This window comes from Brachionichthys hirsutus, unplaced genomic scaffold (genome assembly GCF_040956055.1).
Source record: "Brachionichthys hirsutus isolate HB-005 unplaced genomic scaffold, CSIRO-AGI_Bhir_v1 contig_746, whole genome shotgun sequence".
NCBI lineage: Eukaryota > Metazoa > Chordata > Actinopteri > Lophiiformes > Brachionichthyidae > Brachionichthys > Brachionichthys hirsutus.
Window position 1 is genome coordinate 24,434 of NW_027180679.1, and position 25,567 is coordinate 50,000.

At 45.9% G+C, this 25,567-nt stretch overlaps 1 protein-coding gene across 1 annotated transcript in view; it reads left to right on the top strand.

Moving 5' to 3' along the window:
• Positions 1–24,377, top strand: part of afap1 (actin filament associated protein 1) — a gene marked incomplete at its 3' end in the record, with an annotated part of 37,689 nt that extends 13,312 nt beyond the window's left edge. The window contains exons 4-14 of the mRNA XM_068759431.1: positions 9,754–9,862; positions 9,948–10,159; positions 10,276–10,455; positions 13,344–13,430; positions 14,214–14,289; positions 18,398–18,550; positions 18,724–18,935; positions 19,765–19,910; positions 20,818–20,932; positions 22,712–22,942; positions 24,251–24,377. Coding sequence (XP_068615532.1) covers positions 9,754–9,862; positions 9,948–10,159; positions 10,276–10,455; positions 13,344–13,430; positions 14,214–14,289; positions 18,398–18,550; positions 18,724–18,935; positions 19,765–19,910; positions 20,818–20,932; positions 22,712–22,942; positions 24,251–24,377 — 1,648 coding nt within the window. The remainder of the gene's footprint in view (positions 1–9,753; positions 9,863–9,947; positions 10,160–10,275; positions 10,456–13,343; positions 13,431–14,213; positions 14,290–18,397; positions 18,551–18,723; positions 18,936–19,764; positions 19,911–20,817; positions 20,933–22,711; positions 22,943–24,250) is intronic.
• Positions 24,378–25,567: the final 1,190 nt, after the last annotated feature.

Here is a 25,567-nt window from a genome sequence, read left to right on the forward strand (position 1 = left end):
ATCTCCAGCTGCAGGTGAGATGGAGTCTCATCAGGTGAAGGGAGAGGAGAATAACAACACGTCCTTTTTGTTAGTGGCAAAATCCCCAAAGCGGTCGTTGAACTCACCGGCAAGGGACGAGAGGACTGCTGCATGCCACTTCGTTTGCACACTCGTACAGCCGTGACGTCCCGCAGAGCTGGGAAATGCGTAGCGCAGGGTTCCGTAAGTGTCTCTGGAAAATGGCAGTTGACAGACATCTGTTATTGACACTGCCTCCATAAGTTGAAAATAGGAACTGTATGCTTAAGACGTGGCAAATATGAAACATTTTTTAGACAAAACGAAACACTCAGGCCGTATGAAATCCAACCTTAGGCCGTGATTGGTACGTGAACATGTATGGTTTAAACACAAAGTGGATACTAGAAAAGCACTCTCGTATTTGGATTCACACCGTCCACACGGTGATCTGGATCATCATCAAAAGATGGTAAATTGTTCTTGGTGTCTTTTTACACCAACCATGAAAAGTCAAAGTGAATCAGAGTTTTTTAACTGATTGTTGAATCTGTAAATGTGGTTTTCAATGTTTAAATTAGGGATGTCCCGATCAGGTGTTTTTGCCCCCTCCATCTTCAATGAACGCCTTAGTAACTGGGGTCGTTACTTTTTTCTACAGAGTAACAGCAGTAAAGTTCAGTTTTCTTGAATTACTTGGATGTAAAGCCCAGCTGCTGTCTTTCATCTTCCTCCAGCCCTCTGTCACTCCCGGACTCTGAAATTACCGTTCATCCCCGTTTCTTACTGACCTCTGGATGAGCTGTCTGGGCAAAGAGAAAGAATCTGTGCCACTCCCTCCCTCGCTCCATTTGTTTCAGTCAAACACACTTCATTTCAGATGAGAGGAAAGAAAAAGAAAGGAGGGAATGAACTTGAACGAGAGAAGCGAAGACAAGGTTGGGCGTTAAAGAATGACGATGTAATGTAGGCTTTCACTCAACAAGAAACACAGTTCATTTGCAGAATCATATATTATCGGGAGGAGCAGCCATTGGTGAGTGAGATACGTAGATGGGAAAGTATGGAGGATGAAGAGATGGCCTTGGTCTCGGTTTGACCCGTCAAGGCTCAGTTCTGAGTAAAACCAGCAATCAGACAAAGAGTCTGCGGCTTTAGGAGCTGCACCGATGCTCCGTCGACCTGGCGGCCTCTGGGAGCCATCGTGATGACTCACTGTTATACAAGGAATCATTACGTGTGCCCTTGTGGCTCTACAACGCCGTTGGTCTGGCAGTGAACACATTTTGTGATGCAAAACTGAAACAGAGTTTACGTCATTTACATAATGCGAGAAAAATGGAGGAGGTATTCTGTATCATTTACATCCCGTTTTGGCCGCGGGGTCGGGAGGGAGGTGGTGGGACAGATGGAAGGGGGAGGGGCTGTTCCTTTTAAAGCGAGTCCTCCTGGGTTTTATTTTCCTTGCCTGTAGCTCAGTTTTCTTAAGAAAAGTCGAAATCATTGATTTCTCCATACCGTACTGCGCAACAAAATCCGAGATGTGAACGCTATTTTCATATTTGGCGATTATTTCCTTCTTCAATTCAACAGCTGTTCTCAACTACTTTCCTGTTTTTTTTCCAGTAGTATTACTGCTGCCTTTCTTTGGATCCATGACTAAGACCTAAAGAGCTCTTTCCTCGTCTTTCGGCTTGTCCCACAGGGGTCGCCACACCGAATCAATCTTCTAGTCGATTGCATACTTAATTCTGGCTAAGTTTTACGCCGGATGCCATTCCTGCCGCAACCCTCTGCATTTATCCGCTTGGCCTGCCGGTACCTGTCTGGAGTCTGTCAGAGTAATTTCTATAACACCCTGTGTAAAAATAATTAAACGCAAACAAACTGAATCGGGCAGACAAACTTCGACACTTTATCGATCGTGAGAGGACCGTCCGTCCTGCAGCTACGCACGATGACCTCTGCCGATCCCGTCCCTCAGGACAATTTATTAGTACAGGAGAAGGAGGCGGTTCTTAGCTATTTGCATAGACCCCCCCAGCCCCGCCCAACTCACATAGCACCCTATCCCTTTGGCCCCACGTTGCCTCTTCAGACTGTGACCCATGGGCGAAGGCCCGGCCACCAGTCGCTTGCTATCGTGCCCCACCCCCAGGCCTGGCTCCAAGAGGGGGCCCCGGCGAACCGCGTCCGAGTGAGGGAAACTGGACCATTCATTTTTCTCATCATAAGGGGTTTATTTACCAAACATCCACCATAAAACAAGGAAACAATATTTAAAAAAAATATCAAGCTCTATTCTTCTTATTTTTTAATGCTTCTATTTTGTTATTGTTCCATTCTTGCTGACTTTCAGTGTTTAAGAGCAAAAATACCAGGTTTTCTGTCCCGGCCGTGGATTTACCCCAGAACAGCGGCAACAGGGGGAGAACAAGAGCCGAACTGTCCGGTTTGTTTGTGCTGAAGACTGTGGAGTCCATTGATGCTTCCACCAGCTCTTTTAGAGTTGATGCTGTCAGAAAGCACAACGGCAGCTCCACTGAGGGACAACGTTGACCAGTCTTCCTGTTAAGACAAATGATTTCCATCTGTGTTGATGTTGGACAGTGGTGCCACCCCCTCCATCTGCTGCGCCTCATCCTCCCATATCTTCCCCGGAGCAGAACCCCCCCCCCCCCCTCCCACCCCGCCCTCTATATGCACGTTCACGACACAGTGAGGTGCGCTCATGTGTAGGATGTGCTGTATACACACGAGCCAGATTGCTTTATCCGTAACAGTCTGGCTCCCATTTGGAATTCATTTCCTCGTCCTCTCATTTCAAATGAGGCAACCCCCTCCTGAAGATAAATATGTGTCTCAGGCCAAAACCAATGCTCCCCACTCCAGGTTTGAAAGCATTCCGAGGCGTTGTTTGGTATCACAAATAGTTTTGAGGGGTCTTTCTTTCAACATGCCATCTTCTCATTGTTATGTAGGTGGCCCTGTTCCAGCAGCATTGGATTTGGAATAAATGTAGTCTTCTTGTCTTTTTCCAAACCAATTGTTATCTAGCCTGGAGCAGAAACAGACGTAGCAAGTAAATGTGACACTGCATTGTGTCGAGCTACAGACTGAAGGCACAGAAGGACTGACTCCCTGTCCCAAAGTTTCAATTCAACTAGATGCTTTTGTCCGTCTTGAGAAATAACTTTCCTTTGGAATTCTTCACATGGCATTCGATTTGCTGCTGATGAATCTGTTTTCAGATTAGTCTTAATTCCTCGGTGGTGTTGCCTCACTTTGTGGCTTGGTCTGCTGCAGCATTCTGTGACATCCGCATTTAAGGCAGGAAACTAAGTTGTTCAGCGGATCGTATTAGAAGGTGTCATACTTTGTCTTTGGGGTAACCCAAAGCAAATTGGAGACATATTAAATCTTAACTTCAGTGACACATGCCTACAGCATAGTTAATCCTGTGTGCCAGAACGTTTTCAGCCATCTTATAACACTCTGGGAAAAGTCCCTGTTGAGAAACTTGGCCACAAATGGAAAACCTATTTCACAACTTTTTTCCCCAGCTCAAGTGATTTTGAAGGCTTTTAACAAGGCCAAGTTTTTTTTTTTCCCCTTGAAGCATCATGTGTTCGAAGTGACTTAATAAACCACTGAGAGAAAATTCAAGCAACTTCTGTCGTCTGATGAAGACCTAATAGAGCTCACAGAACGGAGCAGATGAAATTCATGCATATTTCATACAGAATAAATATGAATCTACATTCTAAACATCTAAAGAAGTGCAGGATGATGAGAATTGTTGACTTGATTGTGAAATAACCAGGCAGAAATGTGTATGATTCACAAGTTTGTATTTACAGAATATTTATATTGTTAGACTTTTTGGGGGAATTACAGTGATTAGAACTGCATAACTAGCCCAACAAACATTCAGAAGTAGAAAAGACTGGGCGGAAACAATAAAACAAGTTAAACATGAAGGGAATCCATATCCAGCAAACAGGTGTGTGTAAACTGTGATGATGATGATGAATATATTTATTAGATAGAATGTTAGAGTACAAGTACAGTCACACAGTAGCATGTATTACAGTACAAATAAAGTCAAACATCCTGTCTAAGAGGAGCATTTCTTGCGGTCTTGTTTCCGTTGAAAGTCCTTCGTACATAAATCATCCACAATTAACAATACAAATAAAACCAATATTAAATTACTCAACTGATGCAACGTAACATTAGAAAAACAAAAATAAAATGATTTTACACCGCCAGTGCAAACTAACAATTAATCTAAAATAAATTACACCACTGATGCAAAATGACAATGAATCACAATAAATAACTTACATAAATTACAATAAATTAGTAAAGCAATTAATACGTGCAACGTAGGTGGACAAAAAAAAGGAGGGGGGGTTTGATCCGGAGAGAGTCGTGATGACTATCTCCGTTTCTGTCCCCCTAAAAGGTGTATTTTTAGGGCCTTTTTGAAGGAGGCCAAAGAGGTGCATGTTTTGAGGGCGGGAGTCAATCCGTTCCACCCTTGGGTGGCCGTATTGTAAAAAGATGATTTACCCATGTTAGTCCTGTAGGAGGGGGTAATCAGGTTGTTGTTTGAGCTCCCTCTAGTGTTGTGGCTGTAGGACACATCTGTGATTATGTCTCACTGCTGGTGAGATAAAAATGAATTCAGTCATCAGTCAAGCTCAGTTTGGCTGGGTGATTAACCTCAATCAGATCAGAAGCAAGACGAAGTCAGTTTTAGCCTCTAAATCAGGGCGGCCCGCAGGACAATATGAAAGTTTAAGGTTAATGCGGCCTGCGAGTTATATATGAAATGTTAAATTTTTTTATTCAATGAATGACTATTTCAAGAATGTCTTGAGTTTTCGATTGTTAAAAATGCTGAAAAGTGCGTAATATTTAACATTTTCTCGAAGCCACTTTTTTCAGAAAATTGGAAAAGTAAGATATGCTTGTTATTGGCGTAAACCTGATGTGGCCCGACCTCACCCAGACTTTGCCTCCTGCGGCCCCCGTGTAATTTGAGTTTGAGACCCCTGCTCTCAATGTTAGATTTCACCGTGTGAATTATATCATTTTGGGATTCATGCATGATGCAGAAACCACATAATAAGACAAACACTTTCCCTCGTCTGGTATACATTTTTGCCCCCTATACGATAAACTGTAGTATTATTATTAGTAGTAGTAGTAGTATTTATAGTTATGAAATGTAATATGCAGCAGAGAGGGCTGATTGGCTCAGGGCCCTTCCAGCACACAAACACATTTGTGATTGCGTGCTGGCAGTGACGGGTAGGGAAGCAAACAGGAAGCCCTCAGTTTCCCTTTTGAGACCAGCTGACTTCATCCAAGCGAAGCAGTCACAAAGATTACTATTCTGCTCCACACACTGCACTCAAACACGATATTCTCCTTGAATACTCTGGGCTGATTTCATGAGTGACTTCATGCATCTTTGTACCATCCTGTAGTACATCAACATATTCAACATTATAGTTGAGGTTTTGACATCATCCTTGGTACGCTTGAAGCAACTATGGAGGTCCTTGCTTTCATCATGACGTACTTCACGAGAGGGTCGTCTGAGAGATAAATATGTGCAAAGGTGCACACTAACATTCGGTCATGTAGAGTTTCCGGATTAATCAGACCTCGGCCTCCAGAATTTATTGGCATATATAAACGATTGAGCGAAGTGCCAGGGTGGTGAGCTCAATTGTTCGGTATATATAAAATCCAGTGGAACCACGGTTCTCGAACATAATTCCGTGTCCATGTGGGCGAGTACCTGAGTCCTTGTGGGCGAGTACCTGAGTCCTTGTGGGCGGGTACCTGAGTCCTTGTGGGCGAGTACCTGAGTCCTTGTGGGCGGGTACCTGAGTCCTTGTGGGCGGGTACCTGAGTCTGTGTGGGCGGGTACCTGAGTCCTTGTGGGCGGGTACCTGAGTCCTTGTGGGCGGGTACCTGAGTCCTTGTGGGCGGGTACCTGAGTCCTTGTGGGCGGGTACCTGAGTCCTTGTGGGCGAGTACCTGAGTCTGTGTGGGCGGGTACCTGAGTCCTTGTGGGCGAGTACCTGAGTCCTTGTGGGCGGGTACCTGAGTCCTTGTGGGCGGGTACCTGAGTCTGTGTGGGCGAGTACCTGAGTCCTTGTGGGCGGGTACCTGAGTCCTTGTGGGCGGGTACCTGAGTCCTTGTGGGCGGGTACCTGGGTCCTTGTGGGCGGGTACCTGAGTCCTTGTGGGCGGGTACCTGAGTCTGTGTGGGCGAGTCTGTGTGGGCGAGTACCCTCCCTAACCCTAATCCTAACCCCTGGTTTAGTGTACATAATGTTTTATAGATTTATAGATTCTCTGTTCTGGCAGGTTTCTAACGCTTCAACAAATATCAAACTCTGAGGAATGGATGAGTGCTGACTCTGCAACTGCTCATCTGAAGCATTGGTGCATCTGAGCATTGGCACGAGACCAGACTGAAAACAGATATGCTGGAATTCCTTTGAGTGGGATTATCTAGAAATGAGAGAAGCAGCTAAGGGCAGACGAACAGAACATTCGACTCTCCCCTCGGTAGCATTCAGCCGACCTTGTCCACAGGTCTCAACCTTTGGTTGTACAAGTAGCCTGGTGACCAAAGGCTGGCAGAAGAAGGTTCCCAGATGTAAATGGAGGCCAAAACTCTCCTCAGGACAAATACAGCTAACCCGTAAAAGGTCTTTCACCAATGGTCTTGAAGGTCTAGATGATATTTCATTCATTGACAGCAATGCGTCCTTTAAATGACAAACTGGGATTTAGTTATAGAGCGGCAATCTGAACAGACTGTGTTACAAAAACGACCTCTCTCTGCTTCCAAAGACGCCCACAAAGAGTATGCTGCTACCTTTAGAGGCCTTTCTCTGAAGACAGACCTCAGAGAACATTCTCACAAGGTCATGAAGGGTAATTGACTTTTGACGATGCAAGTAAACAGTTAGATATCTCAATGTGTTTTGGTTTCCACTGTGGCTGCAGCTTTCCGTTAGCAGGGCATGCAACATCACTTTAGTCTTGAATGCCTTTTGGGAGTCTGTCTGTTTCTGTCTTTCTGTCGTTCGTCAATGACTTTTGTTTTTTTTTTAGTCAAGAACCAGATATTTCAGAAACATGTCTGTGAAGATTCTCATTCGTCCAGGTCATGGTAGAGACTTCAACTAAAGAAAGGTCTCCAGGTTTAGCCTACAAGTCCACTTGTCTTCATTAAGGATGGAGATCTTCAGGCCTCGGAGGTGCTCCAGTGTCAAATTATCTCAATTGTCTGAGACTGAAACACCCAAAGTAAATCTACGCAGTACTTTACACTGTAACCAGCCGTGTTCTTTCCATCTATGCAGGAAATGAAACGGTCAAAAAGTGTTTTTAATATCTCATTGCCATGTTAATTCTCCTGAGTGTTGTGTCACTCACCAGCCGGCCAAACCACCAGTTACATGACAAACTGGGTTTTGTCACGTAACTAAGGATGCACCGATTTCATGGTCAAATAACATTGACAAAATGCGTCCAGATTTGCACCGTGTGTGTTTCTGGACCGGATAAATTGCCAAGAATCACGGGAAATGCAGCTTTCCCTCTCCACAGGGAGTGGCTCTCCTCTGCCGACTCAGTTTATCCTTCCCAGTCTCCCATTGGCACTGGGGCAGAAACATTTATTCAGCTCCAGTCCTCCTACACTGGGCAAAAAATCTTATACTTGGTATAAATGTTTGGATGTGAGTTTCAGGCCGCAGCCAAACGAACCTCCCCCACAAAACATCCAAACCAAGGTCAGGACTCCTTTACCACCACCTAATTACACATTGTGACTGTGGAATTCCAGCTTTCATGATATGTGCCTGAGCATGTGCATGAGCCGTGCACGGCATTCTCCTCATGCTCGTAACAAACTGTCAGGGATGAACGACTTTTAGACGATGACAGGACAGGAAAGTCGGAGGAAATCTGTGAAGGGCATTACTTCAGGTCGGCACGACCCGAACTAGGACTTGAACCCAAATTATATGCGACTCCAGAAACAATGTCCAATTCAATAATGTTTTAATGCAACACATCAACAGAAATCACTCTCAGAGAAATAGAATTGTGACCGTGATAAAGAACATATTTAACAAATCAAGAATGGCAAAGTATCAAAGAACAAAATTGCACGGCACGGATTGCTGCTCAAACATACAACACAGGTCAAAGGGAGGTACAAACAATTTATACGTGAGGTAGGGGAACGCAGGTGGAACCAATCGGGGCGGGACTGACAATCACACAAAGGCAGGAAGTCAAGGTCAGAAAGGAGAGAGGAGGGTCGAGTGCCAAAATAAAACAGGAAGTGGGAAAAACACAGACACAAGACACTAAACATGACCGAGCACATTTTCCTGGACGTGAGACAGGAGCCCCGTGCAGGATGACCGTAACATGGATGATAAAGTTTTATGCATTTTTGGGGTTTTTTTTACATTTTTGCTGAGATTTTCTTTTGCTTCCTTCAACAATTTTACCACAGTAGGTGTGTGTGTGTGTGTGTGTGTGTGTGCGTGTGTGTGTGTGTGTGTGTGCGTGTGCTCTCCTCATCTCTACGCTTCGAGTCACTACATAGCAGAGGCGTGGGATCACATTGTTTGGAGGGAAATGTAACGTATTCTGCTTCACTCAGGGAAAACGCTTCGCCAAACAATGATTATTAATGGCTTTGTTGTTTAAACGTCTCGGACAGGAAGTTGTTGTGAGGCGAGACACGGAGCTCACGTCAAGCAATCCTCCCAGGTCTACTCAGGTATGCGCTGGCTTTCATGCTTTAATGGTCGAGGCGTTTGCTCTGTTGGCTTCTCTGCCTTCCCTTCTGTCTTCCCCGTCAGGGCTTCTTTTTTTTTTTTATAATAGGGCTGGGGCAAGGAGGAGGATGCTGACGGTCCAAGAATTTAGCAAGGCTGCTTATCCCAGCCAAGAAATGAGTTCACCAGATCGCCTCAAATGATATGCGATAAGATTTACGCAATAAGCTTCAGAAAGTGAAACGTGCACGACAAAGAAGAGGATTATTGGATGACGTATTTTCTAAGGATGCACCGATTACAATTTTCTGGCCGAACACCGATTTGATTTAAATCCTGATTTTTAAAAATAACTGACAGCAACACCTTCAATGTTCCAAAAATCTGTGCAGCAGGTTACCCTGCAGAGCCGGTTTGAGCCTCTCACCAAAATAAAGTGCACAGCAATATTGCACTTTTACAGATAAAAGGAAATGACAAAGTTTGAGGTCGTTAGTAAAATAACTATCTACAGGACAAACTCACAAAACGGCCACAAGTCGGATTCAAACCCGCGACCTCCCTGCTGTGAGGCAATTAATATCTTCTCGTTTTCACAAGGATGTTTTTTTTATATTTAGTAATTAGCGAAAAGGAGGATTTACCTCTTGCTTGCTTGTTCCTCTCGAAATTTAAATGTTTGCAGTCAAAAACTCAGTTTCATTCAGTGGCAGTGCATTTTTTGGGAACGCGGTCTGTAAAGTGTGTCATGATGATGACGTTGGTCTAACAAGAGTCATTCCTGGTGCCGAGTTTTCCACCTGCGGGTTAAGAGCAACGCGCCATTAGAGTGAGCTGGTTCTGCGCCCACCGTTGGCTAACGGAGATCTCGGCTGTCGCCACTTCCTGCTTTGGTTGATTCAAACGTCTGTTCTCTCTCCAGCCTCCAAACAGTGGCCCTCCTCCTCTGCCCAGCTCCTCTTTACCAGAAGGATACTATGAGGAGGCGGTACCTTTAGGTCCTGGAAAGGCTCCGGAATACATCACCTCCAGTGAGTGACACACACTGACACGACGGTTCCTCGGGAAGCAATGTGTGAAGCACGAACCCCCCCGTCTTCTTCGCCTCCTTTTCAGACTATGACTCGGACGCCATGAGCAGCTCCTACGAGTCGTACGATGAGGAAGAGGAGGACGGGAAGGGTCAGAAAATGCGTCACCAGTGGCCATCTGAAGAGGCGTCCATGGATCTGGTGAAGGACGCCCGGATCTGCGCTTTCCTGTTGCGCAAGAAACGTTTTGGCCAGTGGACCAAACTCCTCTGCGTCATCAAAGAAAACAAGCTGCTGGTGAGGGACGCTGCCGTCTGTGCTCGTCCGTGCTCGTCTGTGCTCGTCTGTAAGCGCTGCCACCAAATCGCCTAAAGGTGGTTGAGCAGCATCTCCTTCCATTCTGCTTCCTACAGTGTTACAAGTCCTCCAAAGACCACACCCCCCAGATGGAGCTGAGCCTATCGGGATGCAGCGTCACACACGTTCCCAAAGACGGAAAGAAAAAGAAGCACGAGCTGAAGATTGTCCACCAGGGGGCGGACGCCTTAGTGCTGGCTGTTCAGAGTCAAGAACAGGCCGAAGAGTGGCTGAAGGTAACACAAATGTTACGTAATACGTGGAACAGCGGGATGCGGTTCCCTGTTGCCAAGCAGAACAGTGTTCAAACACTTGATCTTGTTCTTTGTGGCTAAATATCTGTCGGCTTTCAACGTGGACGATTCCTAAAAGGTTCCTCGTCTAGACTGTGAGACGGATTCTCTACTTCATAAATTTCGTTATACGTGTTCTCCAGAGTTTCTTCACTCGCAATACTTTAAGTTTCCATGAGCGCCCCGCTTGAACTGTGTGCCTCTGCGTGCAACCAATCAGATGGTGCTGTGGGTGGGACAATGCTGGAGACAGGAGTAACTGTGGACAGAGAGGCGTTGCTGGGATCAAAGGGATCCAGAATCCAGTATCGCTTCTGGATCATCACCAATAGGTTCTAGATTGTTCTTGGTATCTTCATACACCAATTCTGAAAAGTAAAAGTGAATCAGAGTTGATTTTTAACAGATATTTGAATCCATAAATTGGGTTTTCAACGTAATATTTTTTCCGAATGTCATTCTGGATCCGGATCTGGATGAATTTCAGTGGTGACATACAGATAACAAAAATGTCAAAGTGATCCAGAACCCTGGATCTCTTCTGGATCGTCCCCAAAGGTTAATCATCTGTTCCTGGTAACGTTCCCAACATTTTCTGAAAATGTCATCCAGATCCGTCCCAAACATTTTCAGTCATCTCGCTAACGGACAGACAGACAAATGCCGGCGATTTCTCCACCTCCACCTCGCCTCGCCTCGCCTGATGCTGATGATGATGATGATGGTAATATGAGTAATAGTTAATTAGTGAATTAATAAGTGATAAAGATGATGGGCCCTTTCTATAGTAGTCATCTCGTGCTCCCTCTGAGCTGAACGAGTTGCTCTTTAGCTTAGCAGCTAGCACGGATGATTAATGGCGTCGCTCTCATGTGTTCTTCCTGCTATCAAATAAGCCCTTTGTGAGCAGGCGGTGCTTTCGCTCTTATGTGAAGATATTTGGTTTCTGCTCTCTCACGCATTCTTTATATACCTGCCCCCCCCCCCCCTCCCTTTCTTCTCTGATCTTTCCCTCTAACCTACCCTGCAGACAGCAAATAGGCCCGAGTCCATTCTGCTTTTCACGCGCTGTTTGTTTGCAGCTGGTTCCGTGCCGGCTCCTCTGGGCTTTTCCTGCTTCCATCCCGGGAGCGCAGAAAGGCCTCCTCTGGTCTTTGCATTTCAAAAGGATGCTTTCACTTTTGTTCTTCTTCGCTCTCCTGAGAGTCTTCTGGGATTCTTTGTTTGTTTGCTGCGAGCTCTTTTGAGCTCTGCGCTCTGCTTGTAACGGCGTTTTTGCACTCATCAAATGCCTCGTTAGGAGTAAAGACATTTTTCCTGGCGTGCCATGATGGAAAAACTAGTTTCATTCGTTGTTGTTTCTTTTCCACAAAGTTCAAATGATTTCATATTTCTGGTGAAGATTGAAGACGAGAATAGTTCCTGCTTTCCCTTTTGGATCCAGTCACACTTTAGGCTTTATTTTTAGCTGTGGTGCTAATTGGTGCGGCAGGTAACCAGCCCAACTGTAGGGTAGGCAGTCATTTCTAAATAGACAGAGCTCTGTACCGTTCAAACCTCTGAAGCGACTCCAGTAATCGTTGCCTCGGGAAACCGTTTCTCCTTTCTCCATTCAGGTGGAAGGATTTTGGATACATGTTGAAGCGATCACACTGCAATCGTTCTGTGCTCTCGGCCATCTTTGCAAACCGGGTTTGGATCTGGGTCTGTTTGTTAATAGCAGCAGAGAGAGGGAGGGTCTGACTCTCCAACCCCCCCCCCCCCCCCCCCCCCCCCGCCCAACCCCACAGCCTCAGGGTCTGTAAGAGCGGCTTCCATCCAGAGAGTTTTGTATGTCTGTGTTTACCGCTCGGTATTTTGCAATCACTCATCCATTGCTTTCTTTTTCATACCTCTTTTTATACGGCTTTTATTTTTACCCTCCACTTATCTGGAGCTAATTTTCTACCCAGAGGAATAAACCTAAACCATAATCGTTCCTACATTTCCTATTATCAATAGCAATAATTGAAGTGGCGAGCCGGCACGCTGTCCTGTGTGAACCCATGTGGAAGTGACCAAATGGAGAGGCGGGACACAAAGAGGAAGATTTAGTAAAAAAAAGGAGGAACAAAGAAATGAAACAGGAGAAGGAAGAGGGAATGGAAGGCTGGCTAATTCCCCGAGGCTTTCCAACGCCTGCTCGTTCCGGTAATGATTCACCCAAACGGTGTCTGCTAACGGTGCGTTTACGGAACACGCATGTTCTTATTGTGTTCAGCCCCTGTTGCTCCGACCCGAAATGTATGTCTGCAGTGGAAGACAGACGCGTTGCTGTCTGTCCCACTCCGGCCTCTGAGACGCTCTCTGAGCCAAACCCATGGAGCCACAGTCTGTCATTTCCCTCTGATTCTGAACCAGTGGTTCAGAATGCTTCAGGATGAAGGTGTGTTCGTCTGTGTGTTTCAGAGAGTGCGTTCGCCTTCATGCACACTCAACCGTTTCCCACCCCTAGCGCCACTGCATGCTGCTGGGGAGTTGTCCAATGAGGTCAAAGTAATCCACACTGGCGCCTGCTGCAGAGGCCTGCGGATCTCATTGGCCCATGCTGGACTTTATTGCATAAGGATTTTTGGACATCGTAAAAAGTCTGTGGTGTCTAATGTTTGTAGCAGACACCCCCACCTTTCTACCAACTCCTACCATTTAATGTTCTCCACCTCCAGTATTCACTCCATTTATTATGGGTGTGGGCCAGCATATAGGTTGAACGCTCTTAATAGTTCCTTCCACTTATTTCACAGGACCAGTAGCATCTTTAGCTAATCTTGTTTTTCCTGATGTTCTTTTAGGTCATGAGGGAGGTTTGTGCCAATGGCAGTGTAGACCTGGATGGATCTAGATCTGGATCACCAGTACACAAACCTGAACTGGAAAAGGTAAACACGTTTTCTCACATACGTTTTGTGTAAATGTAATATTTAGGCGTCATCGCCGACTCTATCCAAAGGCCTTGTGTTTCATTTGCACGTAAGGAAGGACCCAATAATATCCTGATTCTTAAATGTTGACATTTTGGCCTCTGTTTAATACATTCTGATCACCCAGAAGACTGCAGGAAAACAATGCATTATTGGGAAATATTGGTAGTATTGCAGTTTACAGTGGAGACACATGTATGTATGTGTTTAATGCTGGAAAATGAGCCACATCAGAGGCTGTTTAACCCTTTATTGCCAAACGTATCATATTTGATACACATGGCCTTTCGGGATTTTGAGACTTCTACTTCAGAAGTTAGACTTTTTTTTTTTTCTCGCAGAAAAAGCTGATAGTTACAAGCCAACAAATGCATCTGCATTTTACATGAAAAAAATCTGGAGTTAGCTAAATTTACATAAATTAGAGCAAATTTGTCAGAAGGTTCCATTAAGACCTTATTTTCCAAAAAATAGAGTGTTCTGACAATGACTTCATGGTGCGGGCTTTAAAGGGTCAATGACAGTCCAGTCCAGGTAAATATAAGCCAGTCTAATTACCCACCTATAGGTTGTTGCAGATGCGCTGAAGGGATTCTACAGGACATTAGAATTTGTGCCTCGGTGTCTTTGTCAATGTGAATGTTTTGTTTTTTTGGGGGGGGGGGGAGGGGGAGTACAGTTTTGTTCACTGGTGTTGTGCATCTGTTCCTCTTTTTGTGTGTGATGTGGCTTCCCTGCCAGAAGGCGTCGTTTGACAAGCCGAGCTCTGATGGAGAGGCGAATCATGAGAATGGACACAATGAGTGCAGAGACCAAGGTGAGAGTCCACAGCGGCCACGCCCAAGTGATCCGTAAACTTTTACAATTTCATTTAAATGTCTGGCGTGGGATTTCTGGGGAACACCTTCGAGTTTAAAGGAGCGGCAGCAAAGACCATGAGGAAAGAGGTCGGTGCGATAAACACGCTGATGTTACTGCAGAGGAAACGTCCTGGACCTTCATGTCATGGTTTCCCGCGCCAATAACATCCGTCTAAAGGTTACACACTAAGCTTCAAGTCGGGTTCGGTAGAACCCTGACGAGGCCAGAGCAGGGGATTTGGGGACAGCTGTTTAAAAACAAAGCCATTTTCATTTTCTCAGACAAGTGCTGAGTCCGAAGCGGAAATACCACGAAAGATATTAACTTCACATTTTCTGCATCATCACTCGTCGGATCGAACGTCCAAGGAGCGAGATCTGTGCACCTCATTTCCTTTTTATTTATGTCATGATCTCATGAACTCATCAATTGCCTTTTGTATTTCATAGATACACATGTTCACACAGTTAAAGAAAAATATTTCCGCATACTTTAAATGCACCCTCAGTTGTCCCGGAAACATGAATTTAGTTGGGTGGGGAATTTTTGACTATATTTTGCACAGCTTGCATTCATTTTGATGGAGTGCAAAAGATTAAGCAGCCTGTGGTGTTATTTGATGAACCACATCAGGGAGTCACATAATGCATCGTTTCTGGCACCTTTAATCAAGCTGCATGACTCATCGCAGAATTATTTGGCTATAACTGATGTGGCTTCTTGAACGCAACAAAGATTTGTGTTTATCTATGACCCGGTTCTTATTCCTAAAGTGCTGCAGCTGTATTTCTCCCCATTAATCTCTCTCGTGATTCAGAGGGGAATCTTAATAATAATGCATGAAACACGAAGATAGAATGGGTTTTGCACAGAGATGGTCTTCCCCTGCCCAACGGCAGAGAAATAGATCCTAATAATTTACAGTTTGTTTGCTCAGCAGGCAAACATCCTGTCGGAGCGACAGAATGGAGATCGAAATTAGAGAACAACCTACAGTTTCCTAAATGTCAAGGAGAGTCATTAGGGACGTCCCGATCAGGGCTTTATTGCCCCCGAGTCCAAGTCATTTGATTTTAAACCGATCCGATACGTCTATACCGGTAATACATTAAATAAAGACGAGTGAAAAACGGATCCAGGATGTCCCTTATTTTTTTATTTTAATCATTTTATTTCAACATTTAACTCTTAAACAGAGCAGTTCTGTGGCGTAACTTGAACAGTCAAGTAATAAATAAAATACTTTTTTCACTTTGGACTTGGACTAGAGCAACAGGAAATCTTAAATGTGAATATTTAATAGACAGTCGAGTCCGCACGCTCGTGATCGGGCCCGATTTCCGATCACAAGATCGGATCGGGACATCCCTAATAGTGATATTTGAAATGATCCAAGCAGGAGTAAAAGAGCAATATTTTAAACATATTTCAAGAGTTGCATATATCCTGAAGCACGATATTAGAATAAGAACACTGATCAAAATTAGAGAACGCTGTCAGATGCCTCCCAGTTATTGGTGTTAATCTGGCCCCTATTTAACTTCCAGTTTCACAAATGCAAGAGAGAAGGCGATGATGTAATGGGCAGTCGGTTCAGCACTAGCTGGAATGCCGGGCCAGTTCAGCGCTAAACAAGGCGATGATCTGTGTCGACGTTTCAGCGCGTTTGGACTGAAAGGCCGCTCTGCCGTGACCCAACCTCTCATTAGCAGAAAGACTCTGCAGCAAGCCTTTGCCGAGGAGCAGAGGACAGTGGACAGACAGCTGGTCCAAAGGTCACTTTGGTGATGAAAGCAAGTTCAGTTGATTTGGGTCCAATGAACCCAATTGTTTGGCAACAAACTGGGGAAAGACTGACCGACTGAAAGTGGAGGAGGACGTGTGGCGGTGTGGGCCGTGTTTTCTACAGCAGCAGCCGGGCGTCTTACACGGCTCGTTGGTTGAGCGAATGCGAATGTTTACCAGAACAACATGTGCTTCCTTCCCTGCATTCACCGCCCAAGCTGCAGGACGATGCTCCCTGTCGCACAGCAAAACGGCGAAAGCAGCTCCTTGAAACTGAAAACGGTGAAATGATGAAATGGTCTGCCCCGAGTCCGAAAGCCAATATGGCCAAGAAACCCACTGAAGTCACCGAACTGTGGAAGAGACTGACGGAAGAGTGGACCAAGACCACACCAGAACAGTGTGTGAGTCTATTGCTGAAGGCCTTCAAAGCAAAGGCCTTCAAAGCAAAGGCCTTCAAAGCAAAGGCCTTCAAAGCAAAGGCCTGGCTCGTTGTGACGTTTCTGTGGCGGTATCTCTGAGGCCCGTGTCGTCAAACCGCTTCACCCCTGCTCAGACGGATATCTTCTGCCCACGTGAAACATTACTGACTAGTTAGTGACATAAATACCAAGAGTTCGTCCTCCATTGTTTCAGCTCGTTGGCCCTTTTCCTTCCGTGGCTGGTAACAAGAAGAGCTCATTTACTGGCGTTAAATTGACCTGATTAGAGTTTTCCTCTCCTGACGGGAACAACGGGAAGAATTCCTGTTCCTCTCTGTGCGTCTGCGTTCCTCCGCAGCACTGCGTTGTGTGTGATGCGTGTTTGGGAGGGAACTCGTGCCACAGAAATTGTGTCCAGACGGTGTCCTATTTCATTAAAGCTGTGGCCACGGCGACGGTCACATCATATCTGGAGGGAAATGCAATCAGGAAAGAAATGTTGAACTAAATGTTAATGAAGAGAGCCAAAAAGAATGGAAGAATGGAGGAGAGAGAGTTTGGGTGACTGTTCGTTAGAGGTCAACAGCGCTGCGCTGCTTCCGGCTGTGTGTCTGCTGGTTACTATCAGGATTCGTGTCACGTTGAGCCACTCCAGTGTTCAGAAACCCGACGCGATGACATCAGAGAGGAGGAATCCGACGGTCCTCTATTGTCTCTTCCTTATAAGCTTATAGTTAATCAATAATAATCAATATGCTGTCATAGGCCAGCACTGGTGGCTTAACCTCCTATTACACACTAAGCTCCTCCCTCTCACTCTGGTTATTCATGTTATAAATATGTCAGTGATCTCTCTCTCTCTTCCTGTAGTCTTGTGCTCTCTCTCCCTCTGTTTGTCTCTCTTTCTGTCTCTGTCTGCAGGTCCTTCTGTCCGTGGTGCTGCAGAACCTGGACCTGTGTCCCTCAACACTGATGTCCCTATCGCTAGCATTAGCATTTATAGCTTTATATAGCAGCTCTTTAGTCAGTATCTTGTTCAGCAACCTAAATGTTACATTTTGTTTTTGTCTGCTCCTGCTCTCTCTCTCTCTCTCTCCCTCTATCAAACCAGCCGGTCAGACAGATGGCCGTCCACTATGAGTTTTAGGTTCTGTCCAAGGTTTCTGTCTGTTAAAGGGAAGTTTTTTATTGCCTCCGTTGCCAAAGTGCTTGCTCTTGTGGGTCAAGTTGGGTTCTGTCTTTCCCTGCTAATCCTGTAAAGTGCCTTGAGATAACTTCCTGGTGCTAGAGAAATAAAACTGAATTGAATTCCCTTTTCGTCCTTCCATTTTTACGCTTTTATTCTCCCTCGTGTTTGAACACACCACAGAACACAGCATGTAAAAAAAAAAAAAAGCGCCAATCAGAAGCTCCGTCTCTCATTTAGAGACAGAATAGCACAGGGACGGGGGTATGTCCTCTCAAGACCAGGCTTGACTCTCCTTCCAATCAGAACGTGCGCAGTCATTTCTCTCTCTCCGGGTAGGAACTAGGCCAGCTGAACTTGGCCCCCTCAGACTAGTTGGGTTGCTGGGATTGCAGACTGAGTCTAATTCACCAACCCACAAGGGCCTGACTAAACCCAGTGCAATTTGGGTTGAACTCGGGGCTGCTTAAAGCAGAGTCTCGGGTTTCTCTTCTCTTCTCTTTCTGAAAGCTTTACAAAAGCATCCAAGCATCCTCTCTCAGTGAGGATGCATGTGAAGATAATGGGGGGGGGGGGGGTAGAGCACACGAACGCTGCAGGGGTCCCCCTCACACACGCGTTAGATGAATTGCCTGTGCTTAAACTCACCGTCGTTGCTGTGTCTGCCTCAGGAAAAGGAAAGAAGAACTCAAAGTCGGAGCAGAAGACGGGGACGGTGGGGAAGGGAGCAGGCAAGAAGATAACAAAGATCATCGGGCTGGGAAAGAAGAAGCCATCAACGGATGAGCAGACCTCTTCAGCAGAGGAAGACGTGCCCACATGTGGTAGGACGTCCCTTAGAGCGCTACAAACACTCTAAGGAGCAATGTGTCGTCGCACCGCGGCCGCCCCGCCTTCCTATCGCTCTCTCACTGATGACTTTCTTCTTCAGTGGGATCTTCTGTGCTGCTGGGCATGAATAAGATCTTCCTCATGTCTTCTTTCCATTTGAATGCAGGTTACCTGAATGTGTTGTCCAACAACCGCTGGCGGGAGCGCTGGTGTACCTTGAGAGACAACCAGCTGCTCCTCCACAAAGACCGGGACGATCTGAAGAGCCACGTCGCCTCGCTGCCCCTGCGAGGCTGCGAGGTCAGCCCCGGCCTCGACCACAAACACCCGTTTGCCTTCCGCCTCCTTCGCAACGGCCAGGAGGTCGCCGTGCTGGAGGTGAGGCCGCATGAGAGGAGACGTTTTGCTGCTTAAACCACAGTCACACCAGAGCAAGTAAACGCTGCTCGTCGTGTTTTCCTCCGTTCCTTTCCCCCGATGTGGTGAAACATCTCCTCCACTCGACACCAAGCATTTCATGCTGCTGGTGTAAAACAACTTCCTCCATTGGCTGTTTCTGTGCTCTGTCAGACCACTCCAATTCTCTTCCCATTAAATTCATGGCTGAGCCTTTGGAGGAGGACATTTGTACGGGTGGATGGAATTAAGATGTGTGTGGTTCATGAAGATGAGGGTCTGAGTCAGCTGAGGGGGGGGGGGGCTTCTTTTACCAAAAGATTACCTCTTTGGCACAAGAAACTCTTGTCTTGGGACATATTATGAGAAACTCACTTTTACAATGTTTCTACACTATTCTGGTGATTTTTGGGTCCTTATCAAAGCAAAACATCAAAATAAACCAGTAGTTTTGTAATCACCTCCTGAAACACGTCTGGAAGAACTCGCGCCCCTTCTGATGTCAGAAGGAGCAAATGTGCACAGAATTTGCGTGCACGTGCGTCCCCGTGTCTGCGTTCTTCCCGTCCACGCTCTTTGGTATTTTCCCAGCATAAAGTTTATTTTTGGTGATAATGTTCCGGGTGAAAATGGGCAAAAATGTTTTAGTGTGTGGTAAACACTTTGAACGAGATGCTTTATGGAGCGGGAGAGAGACAGAGACATCCTCCTGAGACCCAGCCAGTTAGCATGTCCTCTGTAGTGGACATTTGTCCATTACAGAGGACCACATGCCGAAGGCTATTAAATAAACTCCATGTTTTTCCTCCAGGCATCTTCGTCTGAGATGATGGGCCGCTGGTTGGGCGTCTTGTTGGCGGAGACGGGCTCCACCGCCGACCCAGCCACCCTGCATTACGACTACATCGACGTCGAGACCACCGCCAACGTCATCCAGCTGGCTAAGCAGTCTTTCTGGTGAAGGATACACGCGTACTTTTAGGGAAATGCAAACTTAGCAACAGTTCACCAAATGTTTATAGATCATTTCCCGCTTTAGTGGCTCGGGTCAACTAAGGTCGCTTTCACACTGCACCAAGAGGACTCGGTTCGATCGGGAGCAAATCGTTGCATTTCTAATTAGTTGAAAGGTCTGCGTTCACACTGTGATTTACTCGCAAAGCGAACTTTCGGAGCAGCGTCACGTGACTGAAAGGGGCGCTCGTCGATTGGACGAAGGGGAAGTCCCGCCCTCTCCTTGTTTTGGTTTGGAGTGTTGGAAGCTCATTTTGTTCTGTCCAGCATCATAAATGTTACACAACGCTAGTCGTTTTTAACAAAGACTAGTGTTTGTCTGTGTTTTGCACATTTATATATATTTTCACTACCGTTCACTTCGAAATGTCTTTATTTTTTAAAGAAAAGCACTATTTTTTTTTCAATAAACTCATCATAAATACTCTCTATACATTGCTAACGGTAAACGACTATTCTCGCTGCACATGTCCGGTTTCTGGTGCAACACCTACGTGGGTGTATCGAGGCCCGTTCCCAGCATCACTCCAGCGTTCTAACGGTACGTTGTGTTTGCTCGTTACATCAGAAAGCTGATGATGAGGAGAAAACCCTGCAACCATGTTAGCACAGCTGGAAACAGTTCAGCTGCTCAGAGAAGCTAAAGAACTGAACCTTCCTTTGTGTGGGTGAGCCCAAACTGTGGAACGGTAGTGTGTGTGTATTTATATATGAAATAATCGAGCCAAGATCCTGAGGGACTTCCAGATCCAGAGAGACAAACTGGTGATGTCCAACCAGCCTGACATAGTGGTGGTGGTGGTGGATAAATATGTATATATGAATAATCTTGATGTTTTACTCCTCACAGTTTCACCAGTAAGCGTGCCCTCTCTCCTAACCCGTACCTGGACAACCCAGTTAATGGTTACGCCTGCCCCACTGGTTTGGCTCTGCATTATGACGACGTGCCCATCAATGGAACGGTAAGTCAGATGAACGACAGGCAGAGGAAGAGAGAACGACTTGAGCCGTAATGTGCAACACGCTCTTATTTACGGAACAGCCGTTTTCTCAAAATCTCAACAGCAAATGTGCTTTAAAAAGTCTGAAACACAACGACCATAACAATCACACCCACCCCCGAGCGGAATGCAGTCGCTGAGGAGTTATCAGTCGGCTTTATCCGTCTTCTGGGTCACAGGTGTTGCTGGATCCGATCCCAGCGAGACGCGGGGTATAATCTGAACGCGCTGCCAGCGCATCGCGGGGTAAAGCTCTCAATCAACGGGGGATTTGTTTAACGACAAAGTCGTTTAGCGACAGGGTCTTCGGAACGTAACTCCGTCGTTAAGTGAAGACCAGCTGGACCGCTGTCTGTCCCTTTCCACGTTGATATCCCCACCGTGTTATGAACTAAATATCTTCTCTCCTCTTCTCCTCTTTGGATTTTCTTTCCAAATCCATGTCCTTAGTCGTCATCTTTATTTTTCCAGGTTAGAGATGCTCTATTTGTTGTTTATTTTTTAATGGGACAAGCAGGCGTTACTTGGGCGGAACGGCCCCCTCTGGGACCCCACCTTCGTCTCATTCACGATATTCAGAAAGTGAGCGAGCGAATCGGGTGGAGAGCATTTTCTGTGGTTTCACCTACGATGCCTACCAAGAGGAAATGGTCTCTTCTCCTCCTCATTTACAGAATCACGGTGCAGCATAATATACTTACAGTCATTTAACACGGGCCGACTTACAACCAAGTCAAAACCCTCTGATCAAATCGTGGTCGACAAACCCCCTGCAGGTTTGCATCATGACTCCGGTTTCAAAACCAGTCACCTGCCTCGTAAAAGAAGTATACTTTGAACTGCCGAAGAGAGATAAGGTGACCTTGTCCGGTATCACTTCCTCCGGTTGAAGGACGGGGATGAGGAAAAGACAGGAGGCGGATATGAAGATGCTGAGGTTCTCCTTGGGAGGGACCAGGTTGGACAGGATTAGAAATGAGACAATAAGAGGGACAGTGAAGGTTAGACGTTTTGGAGACAAGGTCAGAGAGACCAGACTTTGATGGTTTGGACATGTCCAGAGTAGAGACAGGGACTATATCGGTAGAAGGATGCTGAGGATGGAACTGCCAGGGAACAGGACTAGAGGACGACCCAGGAGAAGATACATGGACATAGTGAGGGAGGACATGAGAGTGTCTGGTGTTGGGGAGGACGATGCAAAGGACAGGACTAGAGGACGACCCAGGAGAAGATACATGAACGTAGTGAGGGAGGACATGAGATGGGCTGGTGTTGGGGAGGACGATGCAAAGGACAGGGTGAAGTGGAGACGGTTGGTTTGCTGTGGCGTCCCCTAACGGGACAAGAAGACAGTACAGTAGTAGAAGGTCATCAGGGGGTGTCTTATGCTGAATCCTAACTACCGGTAACTCTAACCCTTTCCTCTCTAACCCTTTCCTCTCTAACTCTAACCTTAACCTCTCTAACTCTAACCCTTTCCTCTCTAACCCTTTCCTCTCTAACCCTTTCCTCTCTAACTCTAACCTTAACCTTTCTAACTCTAACCCTTTCCTCTCTAACTCTAACCCTTTCCTCTCTAACCCTTTCCTCTCTAACTCTAACCTTAACCTCTCTAACTCTAACCCTTTCCTCTCTAACTCTAACCCTTTCCTCTCTAACCCTAACCCTTTCCTCTCTAACCCTTTCCTCTCTAACCCTTTCCTCTCTACTTGCTCGCATGGCCAGTCTAACCCAAAGGACCCAGTGGTGCCATACTCCAGTCCCAACAGAAGGGGGCGACAGCTGAAAGATGAGGTTCTTGACGAGAACGCTGACCTCTATGACAACCTGCCTCCATCCAAGCCGGCTGCTGGCGATCCTCCCAAGGCTTCCTCTTTCTTCACCGCTAACACTTGCTGTAAAACCCCTGTCTCTAAAGTCTCCTCTAAGTTCCTCTCTGCTGATGCTAAAACTAAAGCCTCTGCTCAGGTGACTAACACGCGACTGCCTCTGTCTGTGGGTAATTCTTTGGATTTTCAGAGCAGCAAAAGGGTCTGAGTTTAATCATCCCTGAATGTAAGAATTTTAAGGCTGCGTTTTATAATTGTATCAACAGCAGAAAAACATCTGTGTTTTATTAGCTTATAAAGATGTTTCATGTGGTCACCAACTTTTACAGGCAAATATCAAATTGTATCAACATTGCATGAAACATTTTGAATTTCTCTCATAAAATTGATCACATTTAGGATATATCTGAAAAAACACTCAAAAGTATCTCTTCTCTCGCTTTAAAATGTAAGATAGTCGTGAACAGCTGCATCAGCTGATTTTTTTCACTGCTGAGGGGTGAAAGGGGCATGATTTCGACGTGCAACATATAACATAAAAGAGCAACAAATAACAAACAAATAATAAAATGCCAAACTTCGGCGCTATGCTGGGGTATGCAGTAAAAAAGTTAAAAAAGTATACAAGAAAACCGCAAAAACAGCAGAATCAAAATGGATCCACGATCAGTGGTAGCAAATTATTATTAATAATTCTGTATCAGCCTCACGCCCACTTCATAACCGCTTCCTGCCATTTGCGCTGCATGATTGTCTTGTTTTTTGCTGCTGTGGATCCCCCCCCCCCCGAGGGAATACCTGGCTGCACTATAGTGACCGGATTTTCCATTTCTTAGCATTTTGTAGTGTACGTTCGTCCGCTGCTTCCTAACGACTTTGAGCTGTGTGTGTAATTTATATTTTTTATAGCCCTGGATACATGGCCACATAAGTCACCATTTAGTGCCGTATGGAGCTCCGCCTCCTGCCCTCCGTCCCCTTGATGTGTGTGCTCTGTGTGGCGTGGCCAAGGGGTGTTAACATCGCCTCCAGACCGCAGAGCGCCAGCACACTATAAGAAGTAGATTTAGAGGTGTGCAATCATACTGTCGGCCGCTCTGCAGAACCAGGGTTCATTTTAAAATGATCTTACTTTTAGAAAGTCAAACCCAAAGTTTTGTTTCTAGCTAATATATATATATATATGTTCTGCTCAGCTTCATGTTTCTAATATATATATATATATATATAAATACCTTAAAAACTGAGAAAAAAACATGCATTTTAAAGAAAGGGAATGTAAGTTTTTTCACGTATACTGTATCTTCATTCTCACTAAAGGCAATGTCAGATTAAACTGCACCAAATTCCATCTATGATTCTTTTTGATATAAGTGTGTGTGTGTGGAGTACGTACAGAACAGGGTAAAGTTAAAAGTGTCCCTCCTCCTTGTCCTTCACTGGTCAGCTGAAAGGAAAGAAAGGATCTACAGCCAATGGGATCACCAGTCAGAAGGCTGAGCCAAAGAGCCAGTCCAAGAAGAATGGGGTGAAACTGATGAACGGGACAGCGTCTCTGAAACGCAACAATTCCGGTAAGTCGTAGTCGTAAACGGAACTTGTGACCTGATTCTGTATTTGATAAATGAAGTGAAAGATGGTGTCATCTGAAAGAATACAATTTCAGTCACAACGTCTGAATCTATCTCATGGTAGATTTTTTCATGTATTTATTTATTTCTTTATGGTGCTTTAGTTTTAATTGTTTTTACAAATCTTTGCAGGCACTTTTGAGGCCTGTTGGCTTTTGTGAGTCAGTTATAATCTTGCCTAACAGAAGAGAGTCCATGGGGGGTTAAATCGGAGTTGAAATGGCATCAGAATAATAAGCTCTGAGTGTCGTCCACCGCTTCCAGTGAGCATTCAGACAACGTGTCTGGCCCGGCCTCACCGCTGCTGATTGCTTCCTAGCAGAACCCGACTCCACAGCAATTCAGAAAATGCAGAAAATTACAGTTGGTTTAAGTCGGGGGGGGGGGGTAAATAATTCAAAAAGCTAGAACGTATCCTTCCCTCTAGAAGAGCTGTGTGACACAAGTGGGCCACACTTGAACCTGCCACCAGTGGGGGGGGGGGCAGTGGAGGCCAGGTCGCTGGGAGCGAGTGGAATGTGGTCGCGTTAATCCTCGTGGGTTAGAACAGCGTTTCGCAATTATTTTCTGCTACGCCCCCCCAAGGAAGAAAAAAACATTTTGCGCCCCCACCACCACCACCACCACCACCACCACCCCCGCCCCCTAAATATAGTATAAATAATATCATTTGCCAATAAAATTGTTCCGTGTACCTCTGCATAACATTGTATTTTTATTAGCAATAAAGAAAACAGAACGGTGTAACGGTTCACCGGGTGTAACGGTTCACACGGTGTAACGGTTCACGCGGTGTAACGGTTCACGCGGTGTAACGGTTCACCGGGTGTAACGGTTCACCGGGTGTAACGGTTCACCGGGTGTAACGGTTCACACGGTGTAACGGTTCATGCGGTGTAACGGTTCACCGGGTGTAACGGTTCACCGGGTGTAACGGTTCACCGGGTGTAACGGTTCACGCGGTGTAACGGTTCACCGGGTGTAACGGTTCACCGGGTGTAACGGTTCACCGGGTGTAACGGTTCACGCGGTGTAACGGTTCACGCGGTGTAACGCTTCGCACGGTGTAACGGTTCACCGGGTGTAACGGTTCACGCGGTGTAACGGTTCACGCGGTGTAACGGTTCACCGGG